At 46.4% G+C, this 19,586-nt stretch overlaps 1 protein-coding gene across 1 annotated transcript in view; it reads right to left on the bottom strand.

Annotated features, from left to right (window-relative positions):
* Positions 1-19,586, bottom strand: part of EFCAB6 (EF-hand calcium binding domain 6) — a gene marked incomplete at its 3' end in the record, with an annotated part of 228,542 nt that overhangs the window by 36,256 nt on the left and 172,700 nt on the right. The window contains exons 22-24 of the mRNA XM_036760831.1: positions 11,761-11,772; positions 10,986-11,141; positions 1,009-1,204 (exon numbers count right to left, since the gene is read on the bottom strand). Coding sequence (XP_036616726.1) covers positions 1,009-1,204; positions 10,986-11,141; positions 11,761-11,772 — 364 coding nt within the window. The remainder of the gene's footprint in view (positions 1-1,008; positions 1,205-10,985; positions 11,142-11,760; positions 11,773-19,586) is intronic.

Genomic DNA, 19,586 nt, shown 5'->3' with positions numbered 1-19,586 from the left:
ATTTGCTCAAGGTCACACAGCAAAGCAGCAAAGCCAGGCTTTGTGAGTCCCTGTGGGAGTGGGGATGCTCTGGGGCCACCTCCATCCAACACCATGAGGCACTTTCACCAAGAGATGGGATGCACTAATTAAGATGCGGTCAAACGTATCAAACTGACCAGAAATTCCCAGGACTCGTTGAAATCGAGCAGGTGAAAACTCTGGGTTTTTTGCATCTTCTTCCTGCTCGGTGCAGCCTTGCTTCAGTTCCACCCTCCATCTCCCAGGGGCTCCCCAGACCCTCCTCTTGCCTTGGCCAAGGCCACCAGCTGCACCCCAGGCAGAGGGAAGACACCAGAGTCTCTCGTGGCCCAGGGACGGGGAGGGCATTCCTGTCTACCTGGCTCTCCTTGACAGCACGGTTGGAGCGATTCTGCCCCTCACTAGTTATGACGCTGGTTGAGCCCCATCCCCCTCAACATCCTAATTTGTGAAATGACAGTAACAGCTCACCTGCACGTGCATCATCTCACTGGATCCTCGAGGGGGGAGGTGCTAGTGTTCTACCCACTCTGCAGAAGCAGGACTGAGGCTATGAGAAAGACTTGTTCAGGGTCGCACAGCTAGAAAGGATCTGAGGCAGGATTCAAAACCAGATCTTTGTAATGCCACAAAACTCAAGACTCCATCCAATCTGCCATGATTCTTTTCATTAAAAAATGAGGGATCGTACATGCTAATCTATGCCACCAAAGTGTTTCCATCAGCCCTGAGCATATTTCCCAGCCTTGAGACACTGGGCATTCTACTGCCCGTCCTTGGAGTCCATTCTCCTTGGCTTATCTATCTCACCAGGGAAGCAGAGTTAGAAGCCACAGAGCACTGTGGATACGGGGGATGGAGCATGTCCAGGCCCCCAGAAGAGGCAGGGTGAGAGCTGAAGACAGCGGAGTCACTGGGAGAGATGGGGCAATGCCCGGGGAAACCCAGAAGCACCCCTGGAGGTAGTGAGGAGGGCGGGGGCAGTACCTTGAAGAAAGCGTTGTAGTTTGCTGAGACCACTTCCTTCATCTTCTTCAGGACCTGGTCAGGAGCCAGCAGTGAGAAGACCACTGCCTGACCTTCTTCCTTCTCCTTGGATTGAGCCTTGACAGGTTTTAAGTTATCGAGCGCTTTCAGGAATTCGTGGTAGTAGATTATATTGTCGTTATAGGAGATCCCCCAGCTAAAGTGAGAAGCACACACAAAGAAGGGAATTACTCAGTCCAACAACCAAAGCTGCCATTCACTGGACAAACAGTTCTTGAGAGCCCAAGGGCCACCCCCTCCAGGAAGCCCTCCTGCAAGATGGCGGTCAGCAATGAGCTTTCCCACCTCTGACCTCCCCATTCACTTCTTTAGTAATTCAGCTAGACACCTAGGCCATTCACACACACACACACACACACACACACACACACACACACACACACACACCACCCCTCTACTCTCTTACCTAAAACTATGAGACATTTTGTCTGGAACAAGTGTTTTTCACCCAGGGTCCATGAACTCAGTTTTTAAAACCTCTTTTGGTAAATGTCCTTCTATGTCATTGGCTTTCTTTGTCCTGCTCTGCCTCTTCAGACACAGATCTGGGAAAGCTCAGCTCCAGGCTTTCCAAGACCGCCTGCCCCAGAGCACCAGGATCCCCACTCTAGGAGAAGACTTGGGTCCAGTCTCAGCTCCAGCCCAACTGAGATCAGAGAACTAGAGGACAACCTTCCTATTTGATAGATAGGGAAACCCTCCTATGAGGGAAGGGATCTGCCCAGTGTCCCCAGGTTAGGGGGTGAGGCCAGGTCCTCTAACTCTCAAGCAATGCCCTTTCCACTAGGCCATCCAGCCTTCCCTAGCTGTGTGGCCTTGTCCAAGTCCTGCTGCACTCCTCTGGGCCTCTCTTCTATAAACTAAGACAACGTTGGCTGTGATGGGGCTGTCTGAGTCAGCCAAATGAAGAAGGGGGTGTAGGGAGCTGAAAACAGGGAGGTGACAGTGTAGTTAGGTGGGTGGAGTCAGGAGAGACCTTTGGCACTTATTGTATAACCACAGGGAGGTCCCTTGACTGAGGCAATACCCTCAGCATTAGCACAGTGGCACATCCTAAGTGTGGAATAAGCACTTTATCATTCTTTCATCTAATTACAGGTGAGGAAACAGGCAACCAGAGATGTAAGTGACTTGTCCAAGGAGCTGGGAACATGAAGGGAGATAATGCACTGGGGGTGCTTTGTTGACGTCTCCCTAGCTTTCAGTAGCTGCTGCCATGACTGACCTAGGAGCTTTGCAAAGCCATGGATCAGCTGCTTCTCCTCCACCATGAACCTTTCCCCATCCCTCACAGAGGCTGCCACTATACTGAATTGGGCTCATGGAAGCATCTGGACTCGGAGTCAGAGCCCAGCTAGAAGTGCTGGCTGTCCTGACTCAATGCTCAACTTAGCCCAAGCTTGGAATTCTCTGGGCTGCAGTTTCCCTCTGTTAAAGGAGCAGTGTGCATGGTGGGAAGAGAGATGACCTGGGAGTTGAAAAGACCTAGGTTCAAGTCTTATCTCTAACTTACACTGACTGGGTGACTCTGGGCAAGTCTCTAAGTGCCCCCAGGCAATTCTCAAGAATATCAAATTCAGAACAGGTATCTTCATTGGTGGAAGGAGAGCCTTCACTGGGAGTTCCCAACACCAATAAAATCATAAGCCCAGTTCAAAAAAGAAAAGGAAAGGAAAACAAAATACAGGGATGAGAAGGAAAGGAGGGGAGAAACAGAGGGAAAAAGAGGAGAGGAGAGACAGAGAGAAGGAAGAAAAAAGAGGACAGAGAGAGGGAAGAAAAAAGAGGAGAGACAGCAAGAGAGCAAAGAGAAGAGAGGGTAAGAGAGACAGAGAGAGGGGGAAGAGAGGAGGGGAGAAGAAAGGAGAGGAGAAGAGAGAGAGGGAGGATAAGAGAGGAAAGGAGAGACAGAGAGAGAGAGGGAATACAGAAGAGGAGAGTGAAGAATGGGAAAGAATGGAGAGGAGAAGAGAGGAGAGGACAGACAGAGAGAAGGAAGAGGAGAGAGAAAGAAAGGGAAAAGAGGAGAGGAGAGGCAGAGAGAGGGAAGAGGAGAGAGAGAAAGAGAAGAGAGGAGAGGAAAAGAAAGGAGGAGAGGGAAGAGAAAAGAAGAAAGGAGAGACAGAAAGAAGGAAGAGAGGAGAGACACAGAAAGATGGAAGAGAGGGGTAAGAGAGGAGAGGAGAAAGAGAGGGAAGAGAGGAGATGAGAAGAAAGGAGAGAGGGGGAAGAGAGGAAAGGAGAGATAGAGAGAAGAAAAGAGACTAGAGGATAGGAGAGACAGAGAGAAGGAAGAGGAGAGACAGAGAAAGGGAAGAGAGGAGAGACAAAGAGAGGTAAGAGAAGAGAGGAAAGGAGGGGAGGAGAGAAAAGAGAAATGGAGTTGTCCTAGAGAACCTTAAGGTCTCTAGGGGCTCCAAATTCTCAGGATAATTTCTCTGGTAGTGTGACTTGGATGGATTGGAGAAGCAATAAACTAGGGGTGCCATCATAAGGACAGGTGAGAGGTGCTGAGAAACTGAACTAGACCAGGGGCTGAGAAAAGGAAGGGCCAGATTTAAGAGACACCTTGAAGGAAGATTGAATTGGCAAAGCTTAGTGACTGGTGAGAAGCCAAGTTAAAGTCCTTTTAAAAAGCTTTTCTTCCAGGCTTGAAACTGACGTTGCCAAACTTTGCTCTCAAAACCCTGGCAGAAAATACTCAAAAATATATTTTTGCAACCAGAAGCTCGGCGATTTAGTGGTTTCTCAAAAAAAAATCTGTTTGGTTGTGTGTCTAAATATAGACGTTCATGTATAAATGTGCTTTCATTTCTCCCCCAATTCTCTGAGGAACAAGATCCCATTTCAGCCCCAGATCTGTCATTCTTCATATTTACAGCTAAAAGGGACCTTAGGGAGCCCACAATCAGAAGTGTCAGAGTGGGAAGACACCTTAGAGGTCATGGAGTCCAGCAGATGGGAAACCTGGAGCCCAGGGAAGCTGAGCAGCTTACTCATCAAGGTTACCCAGGAAGGAGACTGTCAAGATCTGAAACCATGTCCTTTGACCGTGGATCCATGGCTTTTTCATCCATCATACTACCTACCTTTCAGAGCCTGATTTAGAAAGATTTTATAGTAAGTTCCTTGAGGGCAGGAACTGTTTTCTGTTCCCTTTGTCTTCCCATTGCTCAGTCACAATAGCCACTTAGAAAAGACTTGGTGAATGGCTGAATGAATGAATGAATGAATGGCTAGATAGATGAATGAATGAATGAATGAATGAATGAATTGCACACCTAAGCTTGTTCACATTAGAGTTGAGTGAATTTGGAGCAAGAACAGAGTTTCTATCCTGGTGCTGCCACCTCCTGGCTGTCTGACCTTGGGCAAGTCAATTTTCCTTTCTGAGACTCACTTTTCTCCTCTCCAATGGGAACAATCCTACTTATACAACTAACCTCTGGACATTTGATTTGGACAATCACATGAGATAATGAACTTGGCATTTTGTAACCTCCTGCGTGGGATACCATGATGGAGAGACAACACGATACAATGGGAATGACACTGGCTTTGGAGTCAGAGGACCTGGGTTCAAATTCTGACTCTGCTAGCTGCTTACTAGCTGTGTGATGTGAACAAGTCCCTTCACCCGCCAGGCCCCAGTTTCCTTGTAAGATGAGGGAATTGGACTAGATGACCTCTGAGGTGCCTTCTGGATCTGGACTTAGAATCCTAGGATTTCCTAAGAATCATAATTTCAACAACATCATAAAGATAATCGACTATGAAAGACCAGGACCAACACAATGACCAACAACAATTGCTAAGGACGCATGATGAAAGCTCCTCTTCGCCTCCAGAGAGAGAGCTGGTGGACTCAGAACGGGGCTAAGGCATCAGTCTGGATCTCTGGATCCAGTCTCTTGTCCTTTTTGGCAAATGCCCAAAGCCCAGGTTCTACTGTGCCCTCCCCAGCATAAGAAGCTCAAGTAGCTTCCCTTTGCCTCTAGGGAAAAAGTGCAAACTCCTTTTTTAATATTTAAATCCCCTGGTCTCTGCCTCCGGTTGCTCCAACCTTTCCAGACTAATGGTAAATCCCTCACTCTCACTCACTCACTGTTATGTTCCAGCCACACCGAACCACTTCATGTTCTCCTGGTACAATATTCCATTTCCCCTCTCTGGGCTTTTGCACCGATGTTTGCCAGGCCTGGAACGCTCTCTCTCCTCACCTCTGCCACTTGTCACCCCCAGCTCCCCCACCAAAAGCTATGCTCAAGAGCCACCTCCTAGAAGAGGCCTCTTCTGATTGCCAAGACCCAGGTTCCAGACCCAACTTGGCTGTTTACAATGGCTCTGACCTTGATCAAAACACCTCCCTGCTCTCCCTCCCGTCCAATCACTCACCAAGTCGTCATTCTGCCTCCACAATTCCCATTCCCTTCTATCTACATGTCCATCACCATCACCACCCCCCCCCATTTTGAGACTTCATCATGATCACTTGAACTTATTTGAAATAATAGGTTAGTTGGCTTCCAGTCTTTCCCCTAATCCAGCCTCCACATACCTACTAAAGAGAGATCTGGAAAGCACAGGACTCTCCAGTCTCATGATCCTGGGCAAGTCAACCTCTATTTGCCTCAGTATCCTCAACAATAACATGGACATAATTATAGCACCTGCTTTACAGGGATGTTGTCAGCATTACAAGAGATAACATTTGTTTTTTTTTTAAAAAGTGCTCAGCACAGTGCCCGACACACAGTATAAATGCTTATTCCCTCCTTTTCTTTCCTATGCCACTGATTAATAAACTCCAGTGGCTCCCAAGTACTGCTGGATAAAATACAAAGTCCTCTGCCTGCCATTTAAAGGCCTGCCACCCACCTGACTTTTGAAGCTTATCATGCTTCCCCCCAAGTCAGATTTCCATCTCCTGGCTCTCTGTCTTTGCGTGGGCTGCCTGGAATGCTCTCCCTCCTCACTCCGACCTCTTAAGAATCCCTAGTTCCTTTAAGGCTGGCCAGGTGCCCTTCCTAGTTCATGTTCTCTCCTTCCACCCCAATTACTGGGTACTTAGGAATCTGTTTGCCCATTACACCCCTCCCTGGTCACTTTGCCTCTTTGGTCTTCCTCTCCTCAGGACCTCACCCAATGTCTGGGACTCAGTAGGTGCCTAGTAAATGCTCCCTGAGTTGGATGAGGGAGTAGAAAGGAACAGAAGGCTATTGCTGAGTGAGTGTCTCCTTCTCTGAGTAAACAACATAGAACTTTATTTCCTATCTCCACAGCTGCAGAGAAGCCTCCCGTATTGCCAGGCTCAAGCTGGCTAAAACACCAGTGACAGAGCACCGAAGAATAATCAACAGTATTTCATCTGAAAGATAAATTGCCAAGTTGGTATTAAAATTTAGTAATAAAATCAAATGCATATGCTAATCGTCTCTGCATTATTGAGGGAAAAAGTCTATTTTGGACCCAGGAAAGAAGAATGCATGGATAATTACAGATAAAGAGATGGGCTCATCAGGAGGGCTTTGAGAAAAACAAATGTCGTCGTTGGAGAGACAGATTCCTATTTAGGGTGGCAATTCACAAAACAGTTGATCACTCCATTGGAAGGTAGGCTAGCTAGGGTTCTGGGGGAGCTGCTTGGAAAGGTGTCTGGTCTAGCTCTAGGGACACAGGTGATCTTACACTCACTGGGACTGCCTGTCAGGAAGGGTCCCTGCATCCAGTGACTGCGGCAGACTCCTCTGTGGGCTGGGAATCCACTCCCTGAGAAGGAAAGTCCCTTAAGGGAGAACAGATGAAAACTCACCCTTTAAGGACTGGGACAAGGGAAGAGAAGCCTCTATAAACACATCCAGGCTGGTGTGAGGCAGTGCCTTAACAAAGAAAGTGTTAAGGATGGATGTGGAGTTAGAAGACTGTCTTTGAACCCTAAGCTCTGATACTCACTAGCTGGTATGTCATAAAGGCACATAAGAATGTAAAGCCTTATTAGCATTCAAAAATGCTCCAGTGGGTTAACGATCTCCTTGATGCGGAGGCTCTCTCCATCAGTGCAGATCACAGCCCATCCAGGACGCCCCTGCAGTGAGGCTCTTGTTCACCACAGAGGAGCTATCCAAAGTGCTGGTGGCCTCCTGACACTGAGAACTCTCATTATTACCATCTATCAAAGAGGGATAACCATTCTTGCTCTGCCCAAACTCCAAAGGTTACTCTGGGGAAAGGGTTCCATGAGCCTTAAAGAGCTGACCCAGACAAAGATGATATGATAGATAATGGCTGGCCAAAGGCAGAAAGCATCCAGAGGTCAAAGTCAGAGCCCTGGAAAAGCTGCAAATGACTTTGAAGGGGACTTGGTCCAACCCCAATCTACCCTTATGGAATGTCCTCGATTTTCCCTCTCTGTCTACTCAATAAACCAGTCCACCAACAAATATTTATTAAACATCTACCAAGAGGATACAAGTACCGTACCTATTCACAATAAGACAAGAATATTGAATTTCTAGCCATCTGTTAAAGCCCAATTCAAATTCCACTTCCTCTAGAAAGTCAATCATGAATCCCAATTTGTTCATGACCTTCCCTTCAGACCTCACACAGCACTTGCCTCCCTTCATCCTCCAATGTAATGGGGAGAAAGAAAAGAAGAAGGGAAAGAGGGGAAGGAGAAAGAGGAGGATGGAGAGAAGGAAGAAAAGAAAGGAGATGTAGAAAGGGAGGATGTAGAAAGATGGAGTCTATTTAGCTCCATTGGGAGAAAAGGAGGCTCAAGAGAATGACTAGGACCCTTGTTTGAGGTAGATAGGATGGTGATAGCTGCCAATTAAGAGAAGGCTGAGTTTCTCCCCTGCTACTTGGTTTTCTCTGCTGTGGAGAATGACTAACAGGGAGCTAATTCCCAAGATTAGTGCAGAGACAGTGATTAAGAGAGCCTTCGGCTGATCCTGGTGGATTCAAATCCCACGGGCCAGGTGACTACATTCTTGGGTCATGAAATCACTGGCAGGTGGGATTTCTGAGCTGCTGAAAATCAAGGAAAACAGAAGAGAAGAAGGGAAAGTGTGGTTGAGATTTTCAAAAAGAGAGAACAGAGTCTACAGATGAGGAGTCAGAGAGTTTGACATCAATTCCCTGGAGAAATTCTAGCAAGAGAATTGAAGATATGGTTGGCAAATACCCAGATGTGGTGAGTGAGAAAAGCCAGGAACACACTGTCATCAAAACAGGCCAGACTGACTTCATTTCCCTTTTTAACAGAGTTGCTAAACCAGTAGAGAAAGGGGATGCTGTGGATATAAAGTAGCTCATACAATTCTTGTAGAGAAGATGGAGAAGTGTAGCCTAGATGATAACATCAGCAGATGAATTTATAGTTCATTGGATGGTCAGACTCAAAAAGTAGTTGTTAATGGTCAATGTCAACATGGTGGGAGGTAGGTCTCCACCGGAGTGCCCCAGCATCCATGCTTGGATGCTGACTTGGCCAAAGACACGTTCATCAAATATGACAGTGACTCAAAGAGGACAGGAACAGCTAACACCGTGGATGAAGGAGAGCTGGGATCCAAAATGACTTTGATGAGTAGGACACTGGGCAGGTTTCTATGAAGATGAAATTTGGTAGGGATCAATGTGAAGTCTGGAAATTGAATATGAAACATTCAACCTTACAACTGTAAGATGGAGGAGGCCTGAATAGACAGCGATTGCTCTGCAAAGGATCTGGGGGCGCTAGTGGACTGCCCCCTCAATAGGAGTGATGCAGCAGTCACATAGCTGCTGCAATCCTGGGCTGCACCAGGAGGGGCAGAGGGGTGAGGCAGTCTTCCTCTGAAGGGGCAGCTTCAGTTCTAGCTGCCACCATTGAAGAAGGCTCTTGACAATCTGGAGTGTCCAGAGGAGGAAGGCAGGGAGTGAAAGGCCTGGAGAAGAGTAGATTGGCACAGTGAGGGAAGAGTTAAGGGCAGAGACAGTGATCTGGGTTCAAATGTTTGAAAGGCTGGTGTGTTCACAATTTGTCCTGCTTGGCCTCAGAGGGCAAGACCAGGAACTATTGGGGAAAGGGGAAATAAAAAGAGGACAGCTGAGGCTTGGCACCAAGAATAATCAAGAATAATCATTCCTAATTAGAGCCATCCAAAAGTGGTGTGGCTGCCACAGGAGGTGAGTCCTCTGTACACTCTCCCTGACAAGAGGAGGCCCAATAGCCTCTGGTCAGGGAAGGCCACCACCTTCCCCATGAGAGCCCCCTTCAGCTTTTGGAAAGCTCTCCTGGTGAGGGAGTTTTCTCTCTCCTTTCTTTTTTCCATCACCTTGCAAGTTAATAAATGCTGATGGATTGCATCCGCCTACTCTCTGCTGCTGGCTCTGCCCTCTGCTGCCAAGACTCATCCCTCCCTTCCCTGTCCTGCTCCCACCCTTCATCTATTCCTTCTCTTCTCCGGCCCAAGCACAAACTCAATGAGTCAGAACTTGAAGGGTCTCCAGGGAGCACCTAATCTGACCTATCCATTTTACAGATGAGGAAACTGAGGCCCAGGGAGGGAAGTAACTTGGCTGGTGTCCCCTGGCCTGGCATCACCTCCTACAGCAGGGCCTTCCTCTCCTGAGTGGGCCCTGCCCTTTCTGGGTTTTTCCTAAACCAGACAGGAAACTCTCCATGTGGTCTGACCGGCCAGTCACCCATGCCTAGGCCTCTGCTTGTGCTTGCCAGACTCCACTGAAGCTGCATGATGAGAGAATGCTGGCCTTGGATCCAAAAAGACCAGGGATCAAATCCTGCCTGAGACTCTTCCTTGCTGGGTGGCCCTGGGTAGGTTATTTAAACCCTCCGGGTCTCTATTTCCTCATTTATAAAATGAGGGCATTGTGCTTGATGAGCTTCCTTCCACAGTGCCTGGCGCACAGTAGGTACTTAACAAATTCTGGCTGACTTGGCGACTTGCTCTCCAGCCCTAGACTCCTGCTGCCTGCCCACCCGTTGCCCATGTCAGACCTGCTGGCACCTGCTGGAACTTCCCCAGTGCCTCGCCTCCCCAGTCCCCTGCCCACCCAGTCACCAAGGCCCATCTGGACTTCCTCACCCATTGTCTTGGGGATGCTGCCTGCTCATATCATCCATGTACATCTGCTCCCAGTGGGGTACATCCCAGCCACACAGGTGAACACACACACACTCATCTGCCAGTGACCCCACCACTGTAATGCCATAGCTCATGCCCAGATCTCTGATATGGAATGATCTGGGCCTGCCTCCTACCTGACTGTGATTCCATGAGGGCAGGATTCATCCCTGACCTAAATCCTATGCCCTTCCTTCCCCCACCACAAGACAAGGCTTTCTCTGAACAGTAGGTACTTTATATGTGGTTTCTGACCTGTTTATACAATGGGGCTCCTTGGACTCTCCCTGTCACAAAATATGACCCCCCACCTCCAACCTGATACATCTCCCTGACTTGACTGTATTATTGACTTTGTAGAGAGTACAGAACCTGAGCCAGGGCAGATGCTCAGAGACAGAGCTCTGCCATGCCATGCCAAGGCAAGAAGGAAACCTTTACTCTAATTTCATCATCCCAATGGACCCTAACTAGCCCTGCAAGCTGTGCAGAACCTAAGGATCTGCCTGGCCCATTTCAGGGAGGCTCCTTTCCCCATGGCCTCAGCAACCCTCAGAGATCATCTACTAAGCTAGAGAGGCTCTGATCGACCTTATCAGAGGCTGGGCCCACCCTGAGGGGCCTTGATTGGCCTCAGCAGAGGCAGCTGGGAACACAGTGAGGAGCACTGACCAGCTTCAGTGGAGGCTGGGCCCACCCTGAGGGGCCCTGATCGGCCTCCATTACCGCAGTGACCCTGTGAAGGAAGGGGGAAAGCCTCTGCTACAAGGGAGCAGTTAGACAAACCTTTTGAGCAGCGTCATTATCTCCTCTTCGGTTATGTTTGGCTGATATTCTTGCAAGACTTTCTGCATCTCATTCAGGGAGATGAAGGCATTTTTATGTTTATCCAATTTTGCAAAGGCCTGGCTGATGTCTTGGTAATGGTCCTTAAACTTGTCCCTGGAAGAAAGAGCAGAGAAAGTTAGCATCTTCCTGTTAATTTGTATGTGTCACCTTGAAAGAGCTCCTGCAGCAGGGATGGACCATGGTGCCCTTTGGCAAGGCCAGGAGTCCTGGGGGACATCCCTTAACATTTCAGAGCCTTAGTTGTCCCATCTGTTAAATGGCAATGGGCATGCTTGCCCCTCTGGCTCCACAGCGGTGTTGCGGGCACCGAAGGAGATCACAAAGTAGGATCTGGGGTGAGGGGGAGACGCTTAAAGGGGCAACAAATGAATTTAATAAGCATGTATTAAGTGACAACGAGGCAACTAGGCACCGTGTGAAGAGCTAGGGGCAGAAAGACAGAACAATCAGTGCCTGGCCTCAGAGAGCTTCCGTTCTACCTAGGGGGCACAATGCACATGCAGAGAAGGAAAAAAATACGCAAAAAGGAAATGCGATGTAATGTGGAGTAGGAGGAAGGAAGCTACAGAATGAAAGGGATTGTGAAGGCCTGTCTGCTAACATCTCCCTACCCCACCTCCAAGTTTACTTATATTTGTGGCGTAAATTTTTGTATGTACTTATACAGGGTGTCCCAAGCGTCTTACACTATGGCTTACAACTGCACTAAGACTTTTGGGACACCCTGTCTCTGTACGTTGTCTTCTTCTAAAGGAAAATAAGCTCCTTGAAGCCAGGGACTGTTTTCTTTTTGTCTTTGCCTTCCTGACACCAAGCACACTGCCTGACAAACAGTAGGCACTTAATAAATGCTTGTGGATTTGTTAGTAGGTTGAGGGGGCATCTCTGCTGGAAGCAGGGAGAGTTTTTGATGGGATAGCCTGGGCAAAAGCTCGGGGCTGGAGGTGGAATGTTGTAGAGAGGAAACAACAAGTCAGTTTCCCTAGAGAGGAAAGTAAGGAGAAATCCATCTGAAAAGGCAGGTGAGAGGAGGATTGGTCATGGGATCAGATTTGGAGCCAGAAAGTGGGAAAAGTGAGGTGTGGGCAAGTGAAGGGATGTCCCCATGGCCACACAGCCAAGAACCATCCCTGTAGGATCTGACCCTGAGTCTCAGTTCCCACCCCTCCCTGCCCTGCCGCCCAATGCCAGGGGCATCTGAGAGGGGCCAGACAAAGCAGGATGGGAGGTCTGGGGTGGGGCAGATTAGGGAAAGCTCCTGGAAGGACAGGGCATGCCAGCTGGGTTCTAAAGGAGGAAACAGGGCTTTAAACAACATCAAGAATTTAAATGTAGTGACTAATGATGACATTAAGGGTCTTGTTCACCCTCCAGTCCTCCTGGGGCTCTGGAGTCTCTTGTCATCCATGATTTCACTCTACGTTGTATGACGCATTCAGCTCAATGCTCAAAGTTGGGTGAGCTAGTGAATTTCATGTCTTAAAACTGTGACTTGTGCCAGATTCTCTTATAAATAAGCCTTGGGGGGGAATAATTCAGTGTGGGGAAGGGCAGTGCAAAGTTTTACGTGTGCAAAAGGATACCAGTCACCACGAAGGTCTGGCCAACTTAGAGATACTCTCTTGTTTTGAGAATCCCAGCATCTCGGCACAGGAAGTGGTTCATCCAGGCCAAACCTCTGCCTGGAGCCAGCATTCTGCCTACAGGTCACCCAGCCTCCGCTTGGACACCTGAAGTGACAGGGCAGTCACTACCCCTTGAGGCAGCCCAGACAGCTTTGATCGTCAAGAAGTTCTTCATTTTATCGTCATTTTATGGATGATGATGACAATGGCTGGCATTGACATTGTGCTCTAAGGCTTCTGAGGTGCTTCACAGACATGATCCGCCTCTGCCCCCTCCCTCTATCACTGCTCCCAGTTCTGCCCTCTGGGCCCAAGCAGGACAAGTCTAATCCCTGCATTCCCTGTATCGAGTCTTCCAATGTTTTGGCTCAATTCATTTCTCTCCAGGTGCCTTCCCCCATCAGATTCACTCGCTCCGCTTTTCATCCCCTTCCAGGCAGCCCCAGTGGTATCCTGGAAACAGCCTCACAACTGGAGCATTCTTTGTTTGCCAGAGGAAATTCAGCACCATGGAAAGCTCCCTGGCTGTGCAGTTGGCTGGCTGTGTGTGTGACCTTAGAAAAGTCAATCGCTTTGCCTTTGTGCCTCAGTTTCCCCACCCATCAAATCCTTGCCATCTCTCTCACCCGGGGCTCTTTTGAAGAGGGAGGGCTGTATGTACAAGTCCTTGTCGTGGAGTTGAAATGGAGAAATGCCTTGAATGTGCAGAGTCCATTTTCTTTCTTTTAAAATTTTTTACCAATTTTTTTCTTTTGAATTTTCAGTTTTTCAATTAATAAGAACTTATTTTTCTATCCTTCCCACTGCCTCTTCCCAAAAGAAGCAAAATAAAGCCCTTATATCCGACATGCATATTCAAGGCATCCAGTCACATTAATAAAGAAATGTAGATTGTAAGCCCAGGCTGACTGGTAGTCCCAGATTTGTGATTAATTCTCCATGTAAACCTGGTCAAGTCACTTCCCTTTTCAGAGTCTCAATTTACCTCTGCATAAAAACAAGGGGGTTGCTCTAAATCTCCTTGGTTCTCTGAAAGCCACTAACAGAGGTCAGGATTTGGACTCATGCTGATTTCAGACCTAGAGATGTAATGGACCTCAGAGGTATCTAGTGCAGCCTCCACATGGTGGAGATGAGGAAACCTCAGCCCCAAGTGGGGCAGGAAAGCAACTCATTGGCTGTTATTCCTTCCTTCATTCATTCATTCAACCAGGGGGCATGGAACTTACTACTTCTCATAATTTGGGTATATGAGAAGAAGAGCGTATAAACAGAGAGGAAGGTGAGCAGGGGAAGCACAGGTATTAGGACCAAAAATCCTTTTTGCACTTGAGGATCTAGAGGGCCACATGGTACAGGTTCCCCACCCTTGCTTTAGGTGAACCTGAGTCTTATCTGAAATCGGCAAAGTAGGACCAAACACAGGCATGCACTCACACAGAAATTTGGTGAAGAAAGACATAAAATTAAAAAGGGAAAGAAGCATGAGTTTGGATAGTTAAGAAGGGTGATGCCAGAAAGGGAATTGTTTTGCAAGCAAAACAAACTTCCTGACCCTAAAGGGGGAATAAAATGTGGGGGGTTGTTGTTCAGTTGTTTCAGTTGTGACCCCAACTGGGATTTTCTTGGCAAAGATATTGGAGTGTTTGCCATTTTCTTCTCCAGCTCATTTTATAGCTAAGGAAACAGAGGCAAACAGGGTTAAGTGACTTGCCCAAGGTCACACTGCTAGGAAGTATCTGAGCATCAGAGTTGAACTCGTGAAGATAAGTCTTCCTTATTCCAAGCCCAGTGCTCTATCCAGTGTGCCAACTAGCTGCCGTTAATGGAGTATTATTGTGCCACAAGAAATGACAAGACAATTCCACATAAATCATAAGCATTCCTGTATATTGCTAACAAAACTCAGCAAGAAAAGCTAGACAAGGAACTGCCATTTCAAAATGACTACAGAAGGTATGAGATATTTGGGAGTCTATCTACCAAGATTCACCCAGAAACTATATGAATTTAGGTATAAAACACCCTTTGTGGAAATAAAATACAGAACTAAATAATTGGTGAAATATTAATTGTTCAGGAGTACCTCAAGCCAATATAATAAAAACAAGAATATGGGGCAGTTAGGTGGTGCAGTGAGTACAGCACCGGCCCTGGAGTCGGGAGGACCTGAGTTCAAATCCAACCTCAGACACTTGACACATGTACTAGCTGTGTGACCTTGGGCAAGTCACTTAACCCCAATTGCTCTGCCAAAAAAAAGGAAAAAAAAAACAAGAATAATACCCTAAATTAATTTAATTATCCAGAGCTGGACCAATCAATCTACCAAAGGGATAGTTTATAGAGCTAGAAAAAATAATGATCGAATTCATGCAAAGGAACAAAAAGTTGAGAATCTCAAGGATAATAATGAAAAAAAGTAGGAAGGAAGGGGTTCTGTCAATGCCAGAAATCAGACTGTATTACAAAGCAGTAACCATAAAGTGATTTGGTACAGGTTAAAAATAGAGAAGTTGATCAGTATGACAGATTTGACATACAGCATTAGCATAATGGTTGCTAAACCCAAGATTCTAGTTTAGGGGTGGGGAACCTGTGGCCCTGAGGCCACATGTAGCCCTCTAGGTCCTCAAGTGTGGCCCTTTGACTGAATCTAAGCCTCACAGAACAAATCCCCTTAATAAAAGGATTTGTTCTGTAAAACTTGGACTCAGTCAAAAGGCCACACCCGAGGACCTAGAAGGCCATGTGTGGCCCAGAGGCCGAAGGTTCTCCCACCCTGTTGTAGTTACTGGGGGAAAGACTCCCTATTAAAGAAAAACTTCTGGGAAACTGGATAGCAGGCTGGCAGAAAATGGATTTAGACCAAGGATAAGCTCCAAATGGATATATGGTCATGTTATAAACAAATTGGATCTATAAGCTGAGGAAGAATTCTTGACTGAAAAAGCAATAGAGAGGATCACAAAATAAAGTGGACAACTTTAACTAAGTGACACAGTGGGTAGAGTGCCAGGTCTGGAGTCAGGAAGACCTGAGTTCAAATCCAGCCTCAGAAACTTACTAGCTGTGTGACTCTGGGCAAGTCACTTAACCCTGTTTGCTTCAGTAAACTGGGGATAAAAACAGCACCTACTTCCTAGAATTATTGTGAAGATCAAATAAGATTATAATTGTAAAGTGCTTAGCACAGTTCCAGGTATACAGTAAGCACTATATAAATGTTAGCTAGTATTACTATTACATAAAATTTTAAAAGTTTTGCACAATCTAATGTAGTTAAAGTTAAAAGGAAAATAAGTAATTAGGGGGAGATCATTGCAGCAAATTTCTTTAATAGAAGTCTCATTACCAAGATATACAAGGAACTCATACAAATTCCTAAGATTAAGAGCCATTCCCCAATATATAAATGAGCAAAGGATGTGAATAGACAATTTTTCAAAGGAAGAAATGCAAACTATCAGCAATCATATAAAAAAGTCCAAAATCACTAATAATTAAAGCAACTCTGAAGTTCTACCTCACACACATCAGATTAACAAAGATAACAAAAGAGGAAAATGACAAATGTCAGAAGGACCATAGGAAAACAGACATAAATAATCACACAAAACCGGTAGAACCGTGAATTCGTTCAGCCATTCTCAAGAGTAATTTATAACTATGACCAAAAAATTATTCAAATGTGCATGCCCCTTAACCCAGTGAAACTACTTCTCCACCCCAAAGAAATCAAAGCAAGAGGAAAAGGACCCCCATATGTACAAAAATATTCACAGCCGCTCTATCTATGGTAACCCAAAATTGGAAAGTATGGGGAGTTGGCGAGAGAGGAGGACCTGTTGCCTAATCCTCCTCTTGGGTAATGGCTAGACACGTTGTAGTATATAAACATAAGGGAACATTGCTGTGCCATAAGAAATGATGGACAGCTTCAGAGGAAACTGGGAAGATTTTTATGAACTGATGCAGAACAAAGAGAACAAAGCAAAAAGAACAATGTCTATGATAACACCAATATTAATAGAGAAAGACACTTTGGAACAAATTCTGATCCACAAAATGATGAACCCACCACATGACCAAAAGACCAAAGATGAAACACAACACAGACCTCATAGCAGAGAGTGGATGAACTCAAAATGCTGAAGGAGACACGCATTTCTAGTCATGGCCAACATTGGAATTTGTTTTGCTGGACTAGACTAGAGTATGTTAAGAGCTTTGTTTTTTTCATTTTAAAAAAAAATTGTTCACTAGGGGAGTAGTAATGAGAGGGGTGATAAATGACAGGGTAATAAAAGAAATCAGCACTTGCTGAGCAACAACTACATTTCAGACAACCTGAAACACTGGGCTCTGGGGGAAGGAAGGCAAAGATGAAAAAGACCCAACCCTATCTTCCAACTGCTTCCAGTCTAGTTGGAGAGGTAAGGCACATGCAGTTAAAACGTATCAATATGACCTCAATACCAACCAATAAAAGGGCATGAGATCTTTTTCTTTTCATGAAAAAAGAGATGATTTCAGAGAATGCTGGACAGTATGAACGGATGCTGCCTAGGAAAGTGGGCAGACCCAAGAATACAAGAAGAGCAGCATTGTCAAGAAAATCCACCGGAGAGAATGAAGATTCTAGGATCACTATGACCAGTCATGTATAAGGAGGAAGGTCTATGGAGCAGGCTGCCCCTCTTCCCAACCCAGAAAGAGGAGACAGAAGCCAGGTACAAAAAGACTCAGAGCTTTGGACGTGGCCACATTGGGGAATGTATTTTGCTCGACTTTGTTTCTTTGTCTCATTTTTTCATCGGGGGTGGGGAAGGAAGAGGAGAGGTTAGCAACAGCGATTGCCAAGAAGAGAGGGGAGGGGCCTGAACAGAAGGATGTTCAGAGATGCAGAAAAAAGCAGTCGTCTTCAAAGTGATGTGTAGAATTATACACTTGGTTTTTTTTGAAAGCTGGGGGATGAAATGGAGATTCATGGTTTCTTAGAAAATCTTCTTTTTGTATTCTGCCATGAGTATGGAAATGCCCTTGTGTGTGTAAGTTCAGAATTAAAAATTAAAATTGAGAAAAAAATAGATGAACACACACACGAACACACACACACACACACACACACAAATACACACAATGGTCCAAGAAGATACCACATCAACTCAAGCACCACAATCTCCTGGGGGGCTGTTTGTTCTGGGGGCGTGCCCACACACACACACACACACACACACACACACACAATGGCCCAAAAAAGACACCACACCAACTCAAGCACCACGATCTCCTGGGGGGCTGTTCGTTCTGGGGGCATGCCCCCCCACAGAAGCCCCCACAGGTGTGTGTGCTCCAGGTACGCTCTATCTCAGGCTGCACAAAGCTCTCTCTTCACCACTACTATTATCTTCCACTTAATCCTTCAAAATGAAAGCAAATGACGGCAGAAAATCAAAACAATTCTGAGATCCATATTTTTAGAAAATTGAGGCATTCAACGTTTCCTGGACGAAGCCATGGTTTCCAGGCAGTAATTATTCCTCTTGCAGAAGGAAATATGTAAGCAGAGCAAGGGACTGAGAAGTTGTAAGTCAGGAAGAAGTCACAATGCCAAGAACTTCCCATTTGTGACAAACATCCAGGGGCTCCTTGGACACCGGGGCTGGAAGGGACCCCAGGGCTGGAAGGGACCCCAGGTGTCATCTGGGCCCTGCTCCCATGGCACAGCCTGAGACAGCACAAGTTGTCACTTCTACCAGAGTCTCTTTTTCCCTATCTGTAAAATGAGAAGGGTTAGGCTCTAGGGACTCAAGGCCCACCCCCATTGTTCCTAGTTCTTCGCCCTTGGGCCAAGCAAAATGCATGGTATCTCTCTTTCCCTGGGCAGATCCTCCGATTGCAAAACACAGTGATCATGTCTCACCCTGAGTCTTCTCTAGGCCACACAACCCCAGGTCCTCGGACTGATTCTAGAGTAAGACAGCTTCTTTCCCATTCTGAGTGACCTTTGGAGTGGGGGGTGCTCCAGATTTTTAATTGTTTTTTAAATTTGGTTTCTAAAATAAGACCCAATACTCCAAATGTGGCCTGACCATGACCAGACACAGCTAAATGGTCCAAGTCTAGCCACAGACTATGCTCTCCCTCAGGAACATTCTGAATTCTTTTGTCACAGTGTCATGGTCGAGGATTGTCCTGTCTCTGGATTTCTGTGCTCACAGTTTGGGCAATTCACAAGAGGGGACCCTGTTCATGCAGCATAGCATCAACACGATTCTGATCATGAACATACAATGCAGAATTGGGGGCAGGCGTGGGACAGCATGGAATATAGCAGGAAGAGCCCTTGACTGGGAGTCAAAAAGCCTGGGTTGGATCCCCTAGTCCACTTCAGGCAAGTCACTCCCCCTGTGTGAGCCCCAGTGTTCTCATCTGTAAAAATGAGGGGATTCACCATTCCTTCCCACTTGAGATGTGATGATCCTCTCATTCAACAATCTCTTTGGTCATTTCTAACTCCAGGAGTCTGTGATTCCAGGCATACCTATGTCCTGGGTTTAGGGAGCGCAGGTTTCAAAGTGAAGGAAAAAGACACATAAGGCCATTTTGGACTAAAATTCAACAGAGAAGGTTGGCTCAGCAGGGATATATTCTCAAAAAAATTTTATGACACAAATATAAATTCTTCTGATGAGAAAGAAAAAAGATGTGTAATGACACCACAGAATATGGACACAAGTGTAGATCATAAAAGAGAGGGACATAACTAGCGTTCTAAAGCCCCTGATGTTCTGATGCTATTTGGGACCTCCCAGACCAACATGGGCAGCACACAGAGCAGTCTAACATCCCATGCTCAGGTATCACTGGGCACATGGCCTTGGGAGATGACTGAGACTGGGAGAAATTC

This window comes from Trichosurus vulpecula, chromosome 5, assembly GCF_011100635.1.
Source record: "Trichosurus vulpecula isolate mTriVul1 chromosome 5, mTriVul1.pri, whole genome shotgun sequence".
In the NCBI taxonomy this organism is placed as follows: domain Eukaryota; kingdom Metazoa; phylum Chordata; class Mammalia; order Diprotodontia; family Phalangeridae; genus Trichosurus; species Trichosurus vulpecula.
Note: the sequence above shows the minus strand (reverse complement) of the source record. Positions and strands in the feature narration are given on the sequence as shown.